At 39.7% G+C, this 22847-nt stretch overlaps 1 protein-coding gene across 1 annotated transcript in view; it reads right to left on the bottom strand.

The window, feature by feature from the left end:
* Positions 1–7658: 7658 nt before the first annotated feature.
* Positions 7659–22847, bottom strand: part of tp73 (tumor protein p73) — a gene marked incomplete at its 3' end in the record, with an annotated part of 17797 nt that continues 2608 nt past the window's right edge. The window contains exons 3-9 of the mRNA XM_079226618.1: positions 17886–18134; positions 9748–9934; positions 9420–9535; positions 8751–8860; positions 8321–8463; positions 8029–8117; positions 7659–7790 (exon numbers count right to left, since the gene is read on the bottom strand). Coding sequence (XP_079082744.1) covers positions 7659–7790; positions 8029–8117; positions 8321–8463; positions 8751–8860; positions 9420–9535; positions 9748–9934; positions 17886–18134 — 1026 coding nt within the window. The remainder of the gene's footprint in view (positions 7791–8028; positions 8118–8320; positions 8464–8750; positions 8861–9419; positions 9536–9747; positions 9935–17885; positions 18135–22847) is intronic.

The following is a 22847-nucleotide window of genomic DNA, read 5'->3' as shown; positions in this document are numbered from 1 at the left end:
CTTTCATTCAGTCACATCAGGCTGATCGTTCCTGACTGTTGGTTTGATGAGTTTAATTTCATTAAGTTTAACCTGAAACATTGAGCCTAAACAAATATTCCAGTGTTGAAGAGAAACCGTAATCATATTGTGGGTTAGTTTATAATGATGTGACAATCAGAATTCCAAAACATACATATGTAAATAATTAAAAAATAAGACGCATTCCGCCGGTAGAAATCAATCCTGCGCATATACTGTAAACAGGACACAGAACACAGTATAAATACCACACACTGTGTATAAATACCACACAGTGTATAAATACTATTTAGTTTGTTTAACAGGTAACAGACTATATACGATTATTTTTAATCAATATTTTAAGTGGATTTGTATTAGAATGTTCACTAAATCTCTCCGGAGCAGAACACAATTCTATTCCGATGATCATGTTTACGGAGTTTGGTAAAGTTGGAAAGAGATTCACAGATTCGGACTTCCAAAATCTGTGAATCTCTTTCCAACTTTACCAAACTTGTTTATGGACACAAACTCCGTCAGCTGTTAAAGCGACTGACAGCTGATCCAGCTGTGATCAGATGTGATCCGCTGTCAGACGGTCAAAGTCATCAGAAACCGACGTTGCTTCACGTGACGCTTCAGAGGAAAGGACGTCTCATGTCTGTTAAAACATATCTCTTGCGTCTTCTCTCCTCGCATGGTTTCCTTGCGTCTCTCCATGGATCCCTGGTGGGAGGGACTAAGACGCAAGGAAAGGACGCAAGTGAGGAAAACGAGGATGCAATTTAGAGACTTGGGATGCACCTAGTGTCCACAGGGAAAGTATGCTGGGAAAGTTTGCTTCTTCTTCTTCAGATGAAATAACGGATCACAACCAACTTGACTAGGTGCATACTGCCACCTGTACCGGAGTGGAGTGTGCAGTAGGTGGTATGCTGCTTCAGGGTGGGTGCTGCTGTCTCTGTGAAGAATCACACCTACAGAACCCCCTTGCTGGCCCTCACCATGTGTTTAACCGGCAGAGAGAGAGAAGAGAGAGAGAAACATTGAGAGAAACAGAGGTGCAATCTGATTGGATGATGAGCTATACTTAACCAGCTGTCAAGCAAGCCCTGCTGTTGGCCTGAGCTGAGGAACAGACAAGACAGGCGCTTGTGCAATGAGAAAATAAGCTAATAGGGAAAAATAAGTATAATACATGTAGTGTATTTGCGAAAAACAATTACATTATAAAATAGATATAACTTTTAATTATTAAAAAAAATAAATTAAATTAAAATTAAAAAATTAAATTATAAAATAGCTATAACTTTGTGATTCTGTTTAGGCCAGCAGAGAAGACTTAGCAGGCCCTGAAGGCCCAGCCACTAATGTATTGTAAATTCCGTTTTCTTAAGGCCACGTTGAAAATGTTGAAAACCTGCCCAGATTTCCCTGTTTTTTGACTTGACATTTTCACAACTACTGTATAAGCAATATGTAATATTTTACAGCTTACATTTAACGTTGTGGTGTACTACTATGTAATGCTTTCATATACTTGTTTTCTGATCTATTTGTATTCCTATGAAGTGTGTGCGGGTGTGTGTGAGTGTGTGTGTGTGTGTGTGTGTGTGTGTGTGTGTGTGTGTGTGTGTGTGTGTGTGTGTGTGTGTGTGTGTGTGCGTGCGTGCGTGCATGCTTAGGCATAGGTTGCTGGTCCAATAGTGGACATGATAGGTTTTGCTGTGTGTTGTATTGTTTCCTCTCTCATGCACAGGGGCCGCCGATTAAAATGAGCTAAAACTGATACAAAACATCTCTACTCTTTTTTTTAGATTAATGTATTTTTGTACATGGTTTATTATGTAAATACACTAATAAACTAAACTACATATTAATCATCCAAATGGCATGACCTTTGTTTGTAAAAAAAGTTCAAATGCAGTGTTTGAATATATGATCAAGCATTTTGAACTTACGTTGATGGGTCTCTTTCTTTAAACAAGTTTAAAGTTCAGTGGCATTTAGTCGTTTGTGGCAGGTTGCAACCAACTACTGTAAATATCCCTCAGCTGAGCCCTTCTTTTTCCAAGTGTGTTGGAGAACTACGGTGGCCTACAGGTAGGGATAGATATCTTTAGAATTTTAGTACAAATTGGGGCTATTCTTATCAATACTTTCTTCTTCTACATGACTAAATCATTTTGAACAGAAATAAATTCAGAACAGAATTAGTATAATTTAGATATAGGTGCATATTGTTTCTAGCAGAAACAGTTATGTTTACAACAGCAAAGACATTAATAACTCATTAGAAACGTAATGTCAAAGGTAAAAAAAATACAACAAAGGGAATTGTACAAAAATGACGAACACAGACACCCAACAGTATCAGTCATTCCTCCTGTCGTCTGTCCACCTGGCTGCTAGTTTTGAGGGATTATACACCAATTAAATCATAGAATATTATATTCAATATCTGCAATAGTTATATATTGTATATTCAATATCTGCCAATAAACCCTCCGAAATGTTACACACTGTCCCTTTTTACAAGTCTCTGGTAGAACCCTGATGTTTTTCTTCTTCTGTTTTTACGGTAATTGGCCTCCAGCTTATTGATGTATTCTAGCCACCTTCTGCTCTGGAGTGTGGATCCGACAATAGACTTACAATCTATCCCCACTCTATCTATTTTCCTATAATTTTCAGTGTTTTGTTTTGCACAATGGCCCAACATTAATTTTGTCAACACTGTTTCCTCTCTCCTGTGCCAACTATACCCTGGTAACTTTGAGACTCTTTTGAATAGGATATATATATATATATATATATATATATATATATATATATATATATATATATATATATATATATATATATATATATGTCTCCCTTTAGTCTTTACTCATGAAAACTAACTTAAATGTTCATACAAATAAAAGTCATTTTTGACTTTGATGAAGAGACACATTAAAGAAAGGCAACTATTTTAATAGCCATGATTTTGAAAAAAGAAAACACCAAACTTAACAACTTCAGAAACTACTGGACATTGATGAACAGCAATAATTATATAGATACATGTCTTAATGATCATTACAAAACTGATAACAAAAAACTTACCAGGAATATCAAAACAAGCACTATTTCTATTTACATTGTGTTAATTCATAATACTGATCATAAGCACAAATAATCCTCAATTATTTTACTTTTAAAGCATTAAAGTGCTCATTTTTGACCAGTTGGTGGTTAGTGGGTGAAAGTATGTGTGTCTTTGTAAGTGAGAAAGCCTTTGTAAAGAAAATGGATGCAAGTCAGGTGCAACTGTACAAGTTATCATCATGGTACAAAGTCAAGTAGTTACTTCCAACACATTTGACACCATTATGATTGCCCCATGATTAATCATGCTTGATGGCAATCAAGAAATAAAACTGGAATGTTGCTATTAAATATCCACAAACAAGTGCCATGAAGGTATATACTAGGTTCACAACTAGCTAATCAATATATGAGGACCTTGCCCTGCAAGGCTTTTCAAAATACACAAAGGACACAAATGCTACAGTCTTGTCTAGTGTCTTGGTAAACAGGGATGCTATTCTTAATGTATTATTCAACATGCAGATTAAAGCCTTGCTATAAAGATATAATACTGTTTTTGATAGTTTGTCTCAAGTTTTTTGCAATGTGTTTCTATACAAGAATAACATTCTTCCTATGACTTCATAAAAAGCAATGTCCAACTTCTGATATTACGTGTTGACTGTGATTTCCATTCATTTTCATGAATACACATTATTAATACCAAAGTCCATTAAACAATGACATGATAAGAGCATACTTACCTAAAGGACATTACACTATCATAGCCATTAAACATATTCATGACTATGTGTTTCCATAGCCGAGTTTTTACAAGATTTACCATTCAGTTCTTTACATTGGCGTCAAACAGGAGATACACTATTGTGAATCGAAATACCCCTTTTCAGCCACATCTAGTCTAAAACATTTACAAGATACAGTATATACATTTGTACAGTGAAGAAAAACAGAAATAACAATAAATAAGTCAGTCACACAATTCAAACTAGCAAATTTTGAGTCAGTGATTCATCTATGACATTTGTGCAATTGTGAAATTGCTAAATGTTATGTTCACTATGAATGTACTAGATGCTAGTAAAAAAAGTGGATGTGCAACTAATCAACATTACGTTTTCCAGAAGAAAAAAAAAAACATTTATCAACATGCACTTGTCAGAGTCCCAAAAAGTATAGTCCAGACCATATGTGTTTAGCATTGCCCTGATAATGCTATTACCACAGTGGTATTTGCTATTTAGACTTGAGATGTCCTGTTGTGTCATCTCATGTTCAAATTCATGGGTTGAACAACTGTTCAAGCACAAAATAAAGACTGCACAGGAAAGTGCACTGAAATGTCTGACGATCGAAAGGGAACTTGATTCTATGCAATATCGCTGACTGAAATTTGCCAGCAACACGCACAAGCACAATTATAGGCTCTATCCACATGTGTTTACTTTGTAACTATAGGCTAATGCTGACTACCATATTGAATCCAGAGATTCTCTTCAGGCTCAATGAACATCACTATCCATGAACTCCTCCTTGATGGAGTGCCTACTGCGCGACAGCTTGCAGTCGGGCATGTCGAAACCAAAGTCGGCCCACTCATCAGTAGCTGCTCCCATCGCCGATGTCCCAACGACACCTGACCTATTGGGGATGGTGATGGTGTGGCGGACACGAAAGTGCACAGCCTCCATGACGCGCTGACGTTGGAGTTCCCCGCTGGCAGCCCCAATGGCCGCCATGGCAGATGCAGTCATGTTGCTGCTGGAGCGAAGAAGTTGCTGGCCATGGTAATCATGGTGATGAGTGGAGGTGGGCAGTTGGAGGGAAGCAACTTGTTTCATGTCCTGCAGACCTCGCCAGATGGCATGGCGGAACTGCTCCGGTATCTTCAGTGCAACTAAATCCTGGTGACAGCACAAAGTTAGACATTGGAGGAATGTAAGAATGTAGAAGGAGACAAATATGATCAAAGAAGGAAAAGGATGAGTGCATTTGTTTGCTTTTAGATACAACAAATATTGCTCTACATCATCACTAGTGGACAAAAACTCCAAAGGGTACAGTAAGACTAGGTCAAATTATTTCTATCCTCAAGTGATTTTCAAACGCCCCTCTCTTGTGTATTTTTACTGAAAGACAAACTGTTGTTTATGTTCGCTATTGTTTGTTCTTTTCTTTACTGTTTTTCTCTGTTTTCTATCAAGCTCTATAGACACAAGTTATTTTCACTGTGAGATTATGAGTGCAGGAACAGAGTGGTTACCTCCATGGAGAGAGTCTGGAGATGGTAGATAGATTGGAGGCCTTGGGAGGTGAAGTACTCAATGCAGTTCTGACAGCCCAGACTGGTTAGAAAACTGTAAAGGGACAAAAGCAGGGATGCTTAGACTGCATTAGACCACAGCTGCAAAGCTAAAATCAACTTCAGTAACACTGATGAAAAGTGCAGCTGTGCTTTACTAAAATAGAAAGACTATCCTAACTTGATAATTAGATTCAGCATTTATCTGTTGACATAATTGAATATAAAAACACCTCATTCTGTTATGCTACATCGTTATTACTCAAGTTATTATTAGTTTAGTTCAAATAATAATTAGGGCCCAGATCTAGCCTCAAGTGTACTGAAAGCATACAGCTTGATAGATGCAGTGAAAGTAAACCCATAAACATGCATTTATATTAATGATTCATAAGGCAACTCTTGCTTTGATGAAGAACCTTTATTATAAATACATGAAATGTTAACGTTTTGGCAACATACAGTGTAAATGAAAAAGAAGCTAACTGTACAATTTAACTGTACAATAAACATAACAATCTAGAAACCAAAAAGGTGGACAAAGTCTGCTGTATCAAAAAAGTGTAAAATTGCAAAAGCAAAGTCTAAGTATTAAAACGACTGCACTGACACATTATCTTAGAAAAAATATATGAAAAAAACTTTAAAATGAAACAGAACTTAAACATCGGAAGCTTCTTTTGAAGAAAAGTCGCTGTAGTGCATTGCACAGATGGGCTGGATACACAGTGACAGTGTGAACGGTTTTAGATCTAGTGTATGACACAGTCTGGGCGTTTGGGTGACATAACAAACCCTCTGTCACCCTTAGTGGAGGTCTACAACTCTTGACCAGCTTGGCTGTATGAGCAGAGTAAATAGACATGATTAATGTGTTTTTGAATGGGAGCTGATTAACACATCTGATTCACTTAATCGGCGCAAGCTTAGGCAAGAACACCAATTATTTTGTAAAAGACAAGACAGACAATTTTAGACATATCTTGTAATACAGGTGGCAGAACAGTCTTTATATCAAAGTAGCCAAAGTTTGGAAACAAACATACTTATATACAAACTTTTCACTTTTACTTAAAACATCACTGAATTACCCTTCTCCTAAACACAACCTTTCAAGGTAATGTCTTTATCCATTTCTCCTCCAATTATGTATGGTCATTATTTCCATGCAGCCAATTCCCCAGTGGACCTTCATTATGGCACCAGCCATGGTTGCCAGATTTGTGATGTAATGGCAAGCCTCTATAAAACAGCCATAATCGAATCAAACTGACTGCATAACACAGTTCAATTTTACACATATTGCTGCAAATTAGGAACTTTTCCAAAAAACGGTTAAATTTGTACGAACATGGTCGAACAAACTAGCTGGTTTTGGCATCAACATTCAAATTCAACCCAACAAGTGCATCTGATTGTCTGCCGGCCCTTTAAAGGAGGATAAAGAAGGAGTGTCATTGGAGGGTGAGGTACCTGACAAGGCTGGGGTCAGGGTTATACGGAGGGGGCGGGCTGCAGTGGGAGGCAGACACTATTGTCTGACTGCTGTGTCCACCATTCATTTCACCATTTCCCTGCATGTGGTGGCTGTTGAGCATGTTTGAACCTGTGAAAGGGGTGATCAATGAAATAGTGAGCATCAGAATAGCACAAAGAACGGAATTATAATGGCATAAATAGGCTCTGTTTGCATTGGCATTTTCTGATCGGAAAACGTTACAACAAATTGGTTTGAAAAATGGCCTTTATGAGTACATCTGATTTGATTCGAATCACATATATAGACACTCACCCATGTGTGCTATGGAGTTGGGGGCAGTGTGGTGTTGCTGGGGCTGCTGCCCCACCAGCTGGTTGACAGAGGGCGGTTTGTTGAGGCCTCCGTGGACATTTTGTTTGTTCATGTTGGACAGTGGAGAGTAAGGCGAGGGGGATGCTATGTGGCTCCTAGAGAAGACAGGAGAAAGTGAGAGAGGTTAGAGGAATGTGTGTGTTTGTCTGTTAATGAGTATGAAAAAGTCAGTTTAATGAATTTAACACTTTTTGTGAGGTTTATACTATTACATTATTCCCTTTATTTTACTCATGGACTTCAGCTGAAAAACCATCAAGAAATTGTTTTTTTTATATGCCTTTTTTGTGTGTGCATGCGTTGGGGTCAATCAATTCTTTTCAAATCACACCAGTATATACAGTATGTATTCATGTTTACCAGCAGCTGTCTGTGAGCTTGTGCATATAGGGTGAGTGTTGGATTGACTCACGGTCTCTGCAGAAGTTGCTGCTGTGTTTGTTGTCTGTAGGAGTCCACCAGTGTCTGTGGCACCAGCTCCACCAGCTCCAAACTGTCTTTAATCTTCATCAGCAGCTCAAAGTTCTCCCGACCACGAACCTACACACAAACACAAGACATACAGTAAGGCAGCACATACAAAATGGCACATTGACTCTCTTGTCAAGGGATTTCTGATTTGGGCTCGATAAAAAAAAGAAAATTGACTTGACTAGTAATTGGAGTGTAACTATTTCCACATTCCAAATTAATTTGACAATTTTAAATATAATATATCAAGTCTAAGTAATCTCTAACTTATGTCATGTAAAATGATAAGTGTGTGAAAGGCTCTTACGGGAATATAGTAAATCTCTTCTTCTCCATGCCGCCTCTTCCTCATGTTAATATTTGGACTTGGAATATTTGGAGGACTCTGTTTGAAGTCTGCAGACGACAGAACCCGAGTTATGATCAAAGTTTCTGACACATTTCAATATCTTATTCAGATCAAGGACCAAGATATCTTGGTTGGTTGTTGAATGTAAACCAACAGCAAGAAAAGTATTACAACATATAAAGAGTCACTTTTTTAATTAATTAAAACGTGGAGTTAACATGAACGTGACATTAAATTTGATTCAACTCACTGCGCTTGTTGGCACTACCATTTTTGGCCACACTCTCATGCAGGGCCTGCTGTTCCCTGAAGTGGTCCTCGTCTGCTTTGCGGTCTCGGCCAGGACACGCACATATCCGACCTTCAAATGACCTTCTGCCCAACACTTGACCCCTGCAGCGATGATTGGGGTTAGGAAATATACTCAAATAATAAATAATAATGTGATGTATGTGATTTTCTGTGCTTCACATTGGTCTGTAGGTTGGAGGGTTTTGTCTTATATCAATAACAAGTACGAACTGTTGTAAAACATTTATACATTCATAAAATCCAAATACCCAGAGCCAGAAGTAATCTAAATATAGCGTATGACAGAGAGCTGCGAATTGCTTGTTTGAGCAAAAAGAGGAACCTTGTTTGAACTGTCTGCATGTATGAATTGTAAATTGTCAACTTACTCCCTGGTTTCCAAAGTGATGATGATGAGGATGGGTCTTCTATTCATGCCACCCACACAGCTGCTGTTGCACATGAAGTTATACAGGATGGTGGTAAACTCAGTTCCCACCTGAAACCCAAAACAGAGAATCCCAAGTTGTGTTGGTGTAATGTTGTTCAAACAGTTTCTTTCAGTCCTCATATCTGATCACAAGCAAATCTTCCTATTTTATGCATCGATTTTACAGTAAATATGCTAGTCCAGCACTAGAGGGCAGTGTTGCAGTACACTTTGATGTGAGGCGAGACAATCAAACTATACATTAAGCTCCCCAAGCAGTCATGATGATTTCTCACTCTTGCACTTGTATGGGCATGCACGGCATCTTTATTTATAGATGTGCTTTCCATGAAGTACCTCAGAGAAATTGACTGTTTGTTTGAGCCATTGTGAGTCTCGTAAACCAGTCTGGCTGAATGGACAACATAATAGGGATGTCTTTCAGATACTGAGATGGATGCAAATCTACTAGGATTCACCTCATGAGTATACTTCATGAAAAGAGTAAATATCTAAAATACGTTGTACATACACCCATCATTTCTGGTATTTGAGGTCATGAGTCCCGTCCTAAGGTTGCAATGTATTGTGCGTCTCTATGATCTGCAGTAGCTGATGAACCACCAACCTGTGGAGCCTCATACGGCAAGCAGACACTCTGCCGGCCAGTGACAGGATCATCCACGTATTGACTGAGGTTATTCCCCTCTACTCGGATCAGGTGACTAGCCGGGGCTGCTTGACCTGGGAAGAGAATGATGACAGGACAGGTAAGGACACATGTGGTTGATCACATGTGGTTTATCACACATAACAGACAGTCTTGGTTATTAATATATGTCATTCACTTCTTATTTTTTTACCCAACAACAAAATAGTTTAGGGATGCTATTGCTGACAAAAAATGTCGAGGTCTACAGTCAGTTATGGTCAAAGGACCAGCGTGTTTATCATACCATCGTTGAAGTCTCTTCCTAGTTCGTGGTTGGGGCAGCGCTTGACCACTTCTGTGACGTGCTCCGCCTTCTTGTAGACAGGCATGGCTCTGATGATGCTGCCATGAGGAGGAGACGAGGACAGCTTGATTTGGATTGGGCAGGTCTTGGCAATCTGGCAGTAGAGCTTCTTCAGCAAGGGAGAGTACTGGGTGGGGAAAGAACACACACAGGATTGGTGAGGCTCGAGTCAGAAGTTGTTTCATGGCATACAATGATACTATGAAAACGTTGTCTGCCCCAGATGTTATGGCAAATTGTAAATGCTTCAAATTAAAACGACATGTGATTTAAGTGCCTCATCTATCAGCACGACACCCATAAAAGTATTTCAATAACAGAAGAAAACCTGGACAAATAAAGAGCTGGTTGATAATAGGATGATAAAACAGGCGGTTGTGACCACAGAGCACATCAAATTATGACTAGAGAGCAAGTTTTGCATTTGAGGAAAGAGAGGACCGTTAAACAGTCAGCAGTAAATTTTCATCTGCGTAGTACAGGTAATTACTGTGTTATTAGAATGAACAACTAATTATTATATTTTGTTAGTATGTAAGATGCTGCAGCTGGCGGAGGAGAAGTGGAAGTTCAAAAGGACACAACAAAATGGTTGTGAGTGAGTCTGTGTACAAGATGAAAAAAAAAGTTAATTGAATGTTCAACATTTATTACTGGTACTCAGTCAATTACATTACATTACATTTCATTTAGCTGACGCTTTTATCCAAAACGACTTACAATAAGTGCATTCAACCATGAGTACAAACTCAGAACAACAAGAATCAAGAAAGTACAATTTCTTCAATAAAGTTAAACTACAAAGTGCTATCAGTTAGTGCCATTAAAGTGCTACTAAAGTGCTACTACGGTGCTACTTTCCTTAATCAAGTTACATTAAAGTTCAATGAGGATATCCTGATCTGTGCTAAAGCCAAATCTTTATTTACACACACATGCATACACGCATGTGTGTGTAAATACCATCGTACAGATGTATCAAAAAAACACCAGGACAAGGGATGGAGAAGCCTTAACATGCCCCAACAAAATCTTAAAAATCTTCTCTGTGGAAATCAAACTGAATCAATCACTGCGAAGACAGTTGTCCTGTATGGACTTGCTGAATACAAATGTAACAGCACACAGCAGAAATATAGTACACACAGATCAAGATGTATATGAAATTTGAACGGCATTTTGCATAGTGGTATTTCAACCAATTAATTACATTTTTCATTCAAAACAACCCACGTTGACCAAGTCCTGTATAGACCAGAGCAGATAATTAAAATCACACATAATATATGGATGAGAAAAAGCAGAGAAATGAATGACCCTACTCAACCTGACCAATTACATGATCTGCATCTTAAACTTCGAGGGAACCAAAATCCCATTTCTAACATAATTCTTCAAGTTTTTATCTGGTAAATGTTATCATATTATCATGCGTTTGGTGAACGCTTTTATGCAAGATAAATGTGAGTTTTATAGATGAGTTGGAGTTAAACCCAGAACCCCATTAAAAAAATCTGTTTGCTAAGTTTCATCCATCAATAATCAATGATTTTTAGAAAATGCACAACATGTTAAATTGGAAGCATTTACATCTACCTTCCATCATCTTTACCTTTCTACAAGAAAATATAATACATGCAATGCCTGTATTGGAAACTGGTAGTAAATGTCTGCTAACCCCGAAGTCATGTCATACTTTCTCCTTTGTTTATCTTTTCATCATTGTTTTTAAAAAACATATTTTTCTTGCACTTGATTTCAATTAATTTTCATTCATGCAAGATCATTGTTCAACATAAATTTCAATTTACTTGGCAGTTTGGACTCCTTTCTCTGCAGCATACTGCTACTCATAATGTCCAGTTACGAGTTTTTTCCTTAAAAAAAAAATTAGGTAAATTCTTCAAATTTAAATGTAATAACTTCTTTAATTTTCACTCTGATGATCCGGGCTCTGGTTTGACTCTCCCAGACACCAGACAGCCTCCAGCCCGATGACGGCCGGCTGGGAAAGAGTCATTCAACAACTGCTTGGATTCCTTGTTGTGACACCGTTACTAAGCCCCTCAAAACCACACACACCCACACACCCACACACACACACACACACACACACACACACACCCACACACACACACACACACACACACACACACACACACACACACACACACACACACACACACACACACACACACACACACACACTCCCTCGTGGCTAATGGAAATACCTGTGCACAACATTACCTTTTCCCACCTAGCTTTCCCTGACAAGTCTCAACAGCCTGTCCATACCATGAATAAAAAATTTCTCTGTGATGCAACCAGCCAGGCAAACTAATTTGAAATGCATGCCTCCAAAACTGATGATCAGTGGCTTGCTTTCCAGCATGATGGCAACAGAAGGAATATTAACTAATGTAGTGTTTGAAAAGCAGAACATAAGAAATGTGCGTTCATTTTTCATTCGACAGCATCTCAGAAATGAGTCATTGATATCCAATCATGGTGGTTTGATGCAGGCAGCACACTGCTGTACCCTACATCACCAATGCAATGCTTTTTATCAACTGACTCACAAATGTCAGATGTCAGAGAACATGTGAAAACAACAAGGAGAGTTTCAAAAATAGCAAAATTATTACAGAATATAACTAAAAGAATTTAGTTAATTGTTCATATTGAAGGACAAATTACTTTTTCTGTTTTCAGTCTACCGGAGTACAGATGCCAAGGGAGACGTCTCAACTCGTCCTCCACACAGACTAGTGTGCACAGACTAGTGTGCACATGCAAGCGGCTTGGCATAGTCATTCACACACATACACACACATCTGTGAGTTCAGCTGTGTGTGTCATCTTTTGAAGTGTAGTGCAGCATTAATACGTATCTAAGTATGTAAACCGTATATAATTATCTGATGTATGTTCTGGTACAGATAAAAGCTGAATGATTGATAAACCGGGCTCTGTAACAGGACATGGATTTTTTTCAGTTAACATAAAACGCGACAAAACATCGTAAATGACAAAAGAAGGAGAAAATAAATAAATAAAGTAAATTAATTTAATCGGGGGTCACCAATCGCTCTTTAACATTTTTGATCCATTCTTTTCAGGTCAGCTGAGAACATTACTCATCTTTTCCCTTGTATACAGTCCATTTTACCCAACGTTGTTTGATCCTAAAAATTTTTTTTTTTTTCCATAAAACATTTTTCTATAGAGTATATCTCCTATACAATATCCAGCCACTGTCCTGGGCTTGGAGGGTCACTTTTCAACCAGCACCTTGTGAGGGCCTTTTTACTTGCGAGTATAAGGATTTTAAAGAGGTGGATGTCATTCTTTTGAATTATGTCGCCAGGTATCAGTCCCAGGTACACAGTCCATGGGTCCCTGGGGATCTTGTAGCATAAGATCTCCTCCAGAGTCTGAATAACTCTGTCCCAGAATGTTTGAATTTGTATACATGTCCAAAACATTTGTGAGTGGTTGGCATTCATCTGCTCACACTCTCTCCAGTTTGGAGACCAACTTTGAGGGGGTTTGTTTGTAAGCACCCGTCAGCACTTCGATCACTTCATTACCTTCTGCTGATATTCTTTTTTAAATTTGTGTATCATAGAAGAGTCTTAGCTGTAATAGTATTCTCTGAGATTTGGTAGTGCTAGGCCTCCGCTGTTCTTGTCTATTTGGAGTGTCTTAAGTTTTACCCTTGGCCTTGCTCCTGCTCCTGCTATGTTCAATTTAACATAATTTACATGCAGGACATCCAGAAATCCATCCAGAAATTGTATGGTGGGATCATGACTTTACTCTGTATAATTCTGTAACTAACTATTTAGTCGTCCATTTTTATTGCAATCCCACCCACCCATGCCTCTACGCAGCGGTGGACCAGTGGAGGCAGGCCCTGACAGGCTCCTGGAGACAGGGTGATAATTGCCAGACAGCCATCCATATACACAAGCAACAACTTGCCTACCGCAAATTCACTTAACTGTTCCAATATTGAATACGTTGAAAGATATACAACGTACATTATGAATGCTGGACATATCCGTACAGCCTAACTGGATCTCTATGCAGTCTGTAATCATATTTGATTCAAATCAATTTAGAAAACTGGAGATCTCTTTCCTCGATGTTACGGTTTCTATGAGACTTTCAGGGAAATAAGAAAAAATGTATTGACCTTTCGTAACGGATTCTTTAACAATTCATATTATACAAACTTGCATCTCTTTAGTTCAAGGTCTAACCCTGAAATAATTGATGAGTCATTCAAATCTAACATTTTTGCCTCACTCAGAAATAAATTGGGAATCTTACTGGAAGGTTTCCCTTTTGTGTTCATGTTGACTGCTAATCATCAATCCCTAAAGGGTGTTTTAACAACACCGGCACAGTCCATGGATGTTGTAACAGTAGACTACAGGATGTCATAGACAGTGTTACATAGTGTGAAGGGACACACAACAGAATATACCACATAATTAACATTAAAAATGGCATCCCACGGTCCAGAACATGTCCATTGACCAATGGTGATACTGGACAACGTACAGGAATTCATTTAGTTAAGATATTAATCAGGAAAGCTGCTTTCTTTAAGCACTTATTTGGCTGGGTGACAATAAGGAATACCTTGCATTTGCAATTGATCTGAATGACACAAACTTGTATAACTATGAACAACTGTGTATTTTTTACTTATGTGTTGTCCTTGATGATACACAATTGAGCAGCGCGTGTGAATAATCTTCCTTATTGTGTCCCCCCCCCCCCAGATCCAATAATCAGCAGGAAGGCCAATGGTGATGTGGCCACAGATGATGCGTTGGGAAAGAAAGGGAAGGATGCATTTTGCCGGGCGTGTTGGGACCTGTGTCCTAACGGAGCGAGGCTAATAGCTGGGAAGAGCAGTTTCTGACACGCCGCCTTGCAGTGCATGCTCGAGCCCGCACCACCGCGTCACACCTCTTCCCACTCCTGACACATACTGTACACACACACACACACACACACACACACACACACACACACACACACACACACACACACACACACACACACACTGAAGTCTGAGTGTACGGAAAGAGGTCTTTTATTTGACAAGGCTGAGGTGTTAGATCTAATTTCCAGCCACAGTGATGCTTGCCTGCATCCAAGCCAAGAAATCATCTTCAAGAGAACGGCAGAGTTTCAGAGCTATTATCACTAATGCACTGTGTCTTGACGAGACAGGAAGGGGACTGGAGGATTACCAAACTAGCTTAACCAGGACTTGAATGGAGTTACCGTATGTGGAAACATTATGGGAGATGATAAAAAATGGATTGTGTCTTCTGGTCTAATCTCTTCTTCTGGTTTTGCTCTTCTCTTCTTTCACTTTTTGAATGTTGACGCTGATATGGACTGGTTGCCATATGAAGACACCAACCTAGTGTCAATCATTCAGTCGTCAATTTGAGAGGACGGGATTTAATGAGATCTGCTTGATCCAATAAGTAGCTGCGTTTCTTGTAATCACCCAAATCAATGCATGCTGCTTGTTCTTAGTGGGAGGCTAAGGGGTGGAGACGAGGGGCGGCTAGGTAACTGATTATAGTCAATATGCCCCTATGGCATTCGGCATTCCCCATTGCCTGAGGCCACAAGAAATCAGCTAGAAACCCAAAGACTGTTAACTCCTTCATTCAAACAAGGTGACGCAGTCTGGTCCACATAGCCATTCTTTTGTTTCAATCATGTTCAAACCTGTGCCTTGCACTGAGTTTTGCATAAATATACACACACACACACACACACACACACGGTCTATTTTTTGGGAAATCCCCTCCTTTCAGTAGAAGCGTATTCATTCCGAGAGGCTTCGATTCGGTGACATGATTCGCTGTGATTCTCAAATCTGGTCTGGCAAAGTGCACTATCAATCAATCAATCTATCTATCTATCTATCTATCTATCTATCTATCTATCTATCTATCTATCTATCTATCTATCTATCTATCTATCTATCTACCAATAGTAGTATATAGTATCCTATCCTACAAGATCACACATGATCATACTGCTTTATTTCACATATGAAAGATGTTGTTCCGTAGTTACTGTACAATAACACTTAAATACATCTTCTGATACTTTGCCAACCTTATAGTCAGGCATGCAAGATAAAAAAAAACTCCATAAAAGCTATGAGCAGTCACCCAGTCTTTCTCTCATTCTAATCCCTCCTGTTTAATCGTAGCAGAGCAATCTGAATAATTACAGGTTTACTACAAATCCTTTTTCAGCTGCGTCATCATCCGTATCTTAAGTCGTGTGCCAGTCAAAAACTCCTTTGTCTCTCCTCTCCTCGTAAAAAAAAATGCTACAACTTGAATTGTTCAGGCACGTCAATTGGGATAATTTAACTATTATCCACGCAAACCAAAGTTGATAAGGAGTTTATTTGGTTGCAAAGGGATAGATGGGATTGCAGATTATAGAAACAGAAGATCTATTGGGAGGCAACCCTCCAATCAAGCTATTAGGAATATTCCAAACTCTAAACTAATTTGAAGGACATAGTTGTAAGGGTCATGTTTAACCAAAAAGGTTGAAACAGGTGCATTTCAGGATTTTATTCAATTGCAGTGATTTCCCAGGTATAGAAAGACGCTTTGAATTTGTTTCCATGTTTTCCTTGGTTTCTGTTGATGTAGTTTGGCTCTAAGAAGGACCTGAGTCAGAGGCTGGAAGTGAGGCAAAGGAGATGATGGACATACTTTAGGAGAAGACAGGACGAAACTTTAGGCGCCAGAGGTGACAGCCATGAGTGTGTGTTAAGACCAGAGGAAGAAAGAGACAGAGAAAGAAAAGTAAAAGGTCAAAGACCACCACTCTAATGTCCAGAAGGGGATCTTCTTACATCACTGAGGGTCTGAGTAAAGGAGCCCACCATGCATGGTTACTTCCAGCAAACACAGCCGCGGAGGAGCCCCTCAGTCAATCACACACACACACACACACACACACACACACACACACACACACACACACACACACACACACACACACACACACACACACACACACACACACACACACACACCGTGAGGGATGTGCAGTTTGTCTCTTGGTTCTCTTGTTTCAGGGAGGTCAACTGTGTGACACTCGGAGGTGACACCTTTCAAGCGGCAGAGTTCTCATCAGTTCATGACAAATTACACAGCTCCCATTTCACTTGTTTCTCACCACCTTCCCATCACAAGGTAGTTGTATGGGTAGGTCACATCTTGCCCAGAATTCAGCTGTTTTGGTATATTTTTGTATCCTATAAAATGGTGTAATATATCCTCTCAGTAGTGTACAACTAATACTACTACCTTGTAAAGGTGGCAGTATATCAGTAAAAATAATAATTTTCTTCCATTTCTATTAGCATTACATGTGCATACATTACATTATCTCTGGTACAAAACTAAGGTTCATCTTTTTTCAACATGTGCAAGCCCTCTCAGTACAAAGTGTGTCCCAAAAGTTCAAATCAAATACCGGATGCTGACGTTCAGTAACTCATACAACCACAGTATTATTTTTGGTTGAAGACATTCTAACATATAACAGCCTTTTCAAAATGTGTGTTATCACTGCATTAATCTCATATAGTAGTAGGAGGCACAACAATTCCTAGACTTGCATTACACTGATTGTACATAAACTAAAAACATTTTTTTAATAGATTCAGTGCTAGAATTGTCTAACAAGACACACACACGGGGCAAAAACGTTCTCGGCCACGTACCAAACTTTTCCCGTTGTATTCAACACATTTGATTTTACTACGAGAGGTGAGTAGAGGACAAGATGAATCACTGAAAGATGCACAACTTTCTCTTTCATGCGACAAGCCTGAACATGTGCTAGCTTGACTGAGTGTGTGTGAAATAATGCCTTTGTGGACAAGTTTATGTGGGTGCACTGCACAGTAGTCACTCAGTAAGACAGAGACCAAGAAAAAGACAGAAAAGCACACAGACACATACACACATACTGCACGCCAAAGCCAAGAAAGTGTGTGTACTCACGGTCCATGTTGCAGACTTGGCGGTGCTAGACTGCTGGAAGGACACCTGGAATGTGTGCAGTCCAGGATAGTCGGTGTTGGAGGGGATGGCCGGGGCAGGTGACAGGCCCTCAAAGGTTGAGTTGGGCTGGGAGTAGGGTGAGGGGGTGGGCACGGCCGACGAGGAGGCGTTCTCCGAGCTGTATGGGCTGGCAGACGTCGCACGGCTCCCCAGGCTCTCCATGCTGCTGCTCAGCAAGTTGTATTGGGACTGGGGAGAAAAGAAGAGGGAAGAGAATGAGGGAGGTGAAGAGGGAGGAGAGAGGGAGGGTACAGGTAGAGGTGTGGGAGAGACAGGGGCTTGGAGGCTTAGAAGGAGGTCGGATTACTGCGAGTTGCAGGTAGTGTGACGCTGCATGTGTGTTGGACGGGTGCATGTGTAATTGCATCGATGTCCGTGATATACGCTGGGCCCTTTTTCTGTAATTTGTACATGGAAAATATTTATGAGATTTGGTGATAAAATCATGTTTAGAGCAGAGACGCAAACATGTGTTTGTTCGTTTGCGTGTGTGTGTGTGTGTGTGTGTGAGTGAGTCTAAGTGAGTCCCAGTTGCAGTGAGCTCCCCACAGTAGTCTCCTTGGGGCTATTTGAGACGAGTTGTAAAACACAAGCGTAATCTGCCTAATTGCCTAACATTCCCCTCTTGTCCTCTGTGTTTGAGAAGAGGGAAGATTTGTTTCACTGAAGTGTGTCTGGTGACACACTTGTCAAAATTGAATGCACTGTGAGGCCCTATATAGTTGAACACAAACGTAAAAGCTGTGGATATAACTGCTTTGTGGGTGCTGTAGTTATTACTTGTTGGATCAACCCTGTTCATTAGTTGATTCCATGTCACACAACTTGAACAAACAGAAAGCACAAACAGCCAACAACAGTACTGTGAGTCCTCCTGCCCATGTTCTTATCAACATCAGACAATTACTTTCTTAGAAGAACAAACGTATCCAAGCAATTTAACATCAGTTGATTCAACACACACTGAACAAGACAAACCGACCTACACATCAAGATATGAAAACACAACAACTAACGATATCGTGGATAAAAAAAATACATATCTGCAGCATTTATTTCTGCTGTTTGAACTGTATATATGTGTCAAATAACTGACACCAATATCAGGCTCACCCTGCACTGAAACAACAACACATATAACACAATTACCCTATGAGCAAAAGAAAAGAAAAACGTTTTTACCTTCTTTTTAACGTAGTACATCTTAGTGCTTTAGTCTCATTTGTCAACTCTTCAGTCAGAAATGTCCACACAGATAGAGAGAACGAGAGAGCGGGACCACAGCCTAACCAGAGAGTTCAAGTGAGGTGTGCATCAGTGGACCCCCAACACACTCATGCACACACAGGCACATGCACAGCCAGGACAGGGAGAAAGGTAAAGACTGGTGTGGAGAGAGAGAAACGATAGACTGAGAGGAGGGGAGAGAGGGAAAGACGGATGGGAACCCAAAAAATGGTACAACGTTCTAATTATGGCAAGCCCGGACATAGACGGCAATGCCGTAGCACATGTACACACACGCTCCAAAACACCTTGTGAAGCCCTGCACTAAGTAAACACTGTCTGGCCTGGCAGAAAGTGGGAGAGAGCGAGAGACAAGAAGGACAACACATGAAAGAACAAGAGTTCAAGGGTCAGACCCGCCCAGTATTGTATATCAATATAGCATTAAGTCAGCAGTCAGGGCTGAACTTTTAAAAAAAAAACAGGCCTTTGGACACCTTGAAGGAAATCATTGTTACTGGATAGAAAGTATCTGATTAAAAGGTTTATTTTAATTGTATACTCTGTTTTAGGTTTCAAAATAAGGATTTTTTTGGTCATAATTCACACCGAAACCAAGCAATTGCAGTCATTCTAGAGAATATATTGTATAGGGCTATCCTTGAGCAAAGAAGTTCTTTGTTGACTAACATTTAAACGATTTTGTCAACCCATTAATTAGTCGATTTAATCAACAGATCTTTAAAACTGAGTTCCTCCACACCGATTCACACAAAAGCAACACTTTGAGTTATGTGTTCCTATTAAGTTTCCTCAAAATGTGTCATTCCACATGGAAAAAGCATAAAAAACGACTAATCAACCAAATAAATCTTAGTTGACTACGACCAAAATAACCAATTAGTTGCAAATCAACTAAGAAGGGGCAGCCATTATTATTTAACAAATAAACATAGTTTTTTTGGGGGAAATCAATTATTAATATTTAATTTGTATGCAGAAAAGGCCACCAATTGAAAATCAAACTTGATCAAAGACGACTAATGAAATGTCCTCTGCGGCTCACACTGAAAGTTAAATAATTACTAATCACCTCAGGACATAAATAACCTCCTTGACCTGCTGGTCACTTTGCTGTCCAAAACAACAACAAACAAAGAATTCAATGTTTTTCTCACTCTCTTAGCACCTGGAGAAGACGAAGTACAACAGATAACACGAGTATGCCAGCTGAAAGCATGATAGCAGGGCTTTCCCCCCGTCCCCACATTGCACACCTCATGTTCATTTAGACTCTTTAGATTTTCACCTATAACGTATTTCATATAAATTATTAATCCCCAAGCAATATACAGCATCACTTAATCTCTGTTCTATTTTGTGTTTTTAACATCCGACACAGACAACAAACACAGACATAACTGAGACAAAGTTACACAAGGATGTGTACACTAAACATCGTACCATGGTTCATCAGAGGAAAGCAAGGGGACAGGTCAATGGCCTGGACCGAATGGGAACTATGTAGGTTAAATGAGGATGCACTCGTGTGTGTGTGTGTGTGTGTGTGTGTGTGTTTGGATCTATAGATTGACTCTAAGGTACATGCAGCACAACACATCCTATAGGACACAGCCGGGTTCAAAACAACTGTAGAGGCTCTGACCTTAAGCAATTTAAGTCTTAAAGCCACTAGGGGGCGAACGGGAGAACTTGTTCAGATGCGTGTTCTGCCACAAACAAATCAACTGTCCGTTTCAGCACTGTGTCTTAATCCGTGACACCATAGCATTAAATCAGCAAGGTCCAATACACATGCATTAAATCAAGCTTACATGTTGATCACAGCACAAGACAGGATAAGACACGACCACGTTGGCACGACCACGGTCAAAAACTGTTTCGCTTCCCATCCACACACCTGTTCTCATTAGCAGGCACTTACCTGTATGCCCTTTGGAATTTAATGTGCAACTCTGTGTTCAAACGTAGGAACTGCATGTCCCAATTCAGCCTGTGTTTCCCTCAAAGATAAAAGAAAGCAACAAACTACATTATGGCTCCAACAACAACTTATGCTTATTTAGATTGGATTTAACACTCAAAAACATTTGAACAATCATTGTTTTTTTTTTTACACGTGAGAATTTGTTGCTTTCCTTTTTTGAGTGTTGGTTTGGATTAAAGAAGGGTTTTGAAGTTGTATGGCATTTTTCTATGTACTGATATTTTGAAGACAAAACCATCAGTAGATGAATTAATAAATGAATGTCAAATTAATTGACACTGAAAATAATGTTAGTGGCAGCCTTAATCAAGTGTGTCTCATGTCTGGCAGTGGAAAATAGGCCCTTAGATAATAGCTGTGATACAAATATGTTCAGCCTCATGAAAAAGAGTGTGTAGGCGGATGTGCCCTAATGGGAGTTTTCTGGTGAAAGGTATAAAAGAGCCTTTCTGTCCGCCCTTTAATATCTGACTGACTACCTTTGAAATCTCCTTCAACAAGTATTGTCCAAGGGGCTTTACGGGCACAAGGTGAGACCAGGTGTATGCGTCAACAACACAAAAACTCTTGACACACGCACATGCAAACGTGCACACACGCTGTCACATGTGCGCTCGCAGGTGTGCTTGGTCTTAATACCTCAACTCGAATCCGTAACAAGTTGAAACAGAGCTAAAACCTCAGACGCCACTGTGTGAGTTTGTGTGTGTGTGTGTGTGTGTGTGTGTGTGTGTGTGTGTGTGTGTGTGTGTGTGTGTGTGTGTGTGTGTGTGTGTGAGTGTGTGTGTGTGAGTGTGTGTGAGTGTGTACGTTTGCATGTGTGTGTTTAAGCTTCCCATCCCAACAGCATCTGATGTCCCCTGTGGGCAGCCATCCTGGTAGCTGCCACTCAAAGCCAAGCTTTAACAGCTACAACATATTTATGAACACAGATAAGCCGGCCACAACAACCCTCACTTGTCAAGGTGAGTGAAACATGATGGGCTGGAAATAAGGAGAGTATCGCCCCGCTAATGACCTCTGCAGCTCATTAAACAGTTAACAATACAAACTTGTGTGCTGTGGCCCTGTTTACATAAAGCACGACCAAAATGAGAAGTTATAGGCTCCATAAATGAGTGACATGGCATTATATGAAAACTGCAGCATGTCTCAACGGCGCAGAGCTATGCTAAGTAGAGATGAGGAGGAGATGAGGGAAAATGTGGTGTGATGTGTAAGAAGGTTGCCCCCTGTTGGGGATATTTGGCAAGGTGCAGGAACGAGATACGCCATGCTCAATAGGTCCACAATCTCAAGAGATCCTCAATCATACAAATGATACATCATTTATGTATATATATTTATGTTTGCTGTCCTGGCTCCTCAGTGGTGGAATGAGCTCCTCATTGACATCAGGGCAGCAGAAAGTCTCTACATTTTCCATCGCAAACTAAAAACACATCTTTTTCGACTACACCTTGAATAAGGAAGGTAGCGCCGTAGTAGCACTTTGGTAGCAGTTAGATGGTACTTACTAATAGCACTTTGTAGTTTAACTTTATTGAAATTGTACTTTTCTTGATTCTTGTTGTTCTGAGTTTGTACTCATGGTGGAATTGCACTTATTGTAAATTGCTTTGGATTAAAGCGTCAGCTAAATGAAATGTAATGTAATGTATATATAT

The sequence above is a fragment of the Taurulus bubalis genome, assembly GCF_910589615.1.
Source record: "Taurulus bubalis genome assembly, chromosome: 11".
NCBI classification, from domain to species: Eukaryota; Metazoa; Chordata; class Actinopteri; order Perciformes; family Cottidae; genus Taurulus; species Taurulus bubalis.
Note: the sequence above shows the minus strand (reverse complement) of the source record. Positions and strands in the feature narration are given on the sequence as shown.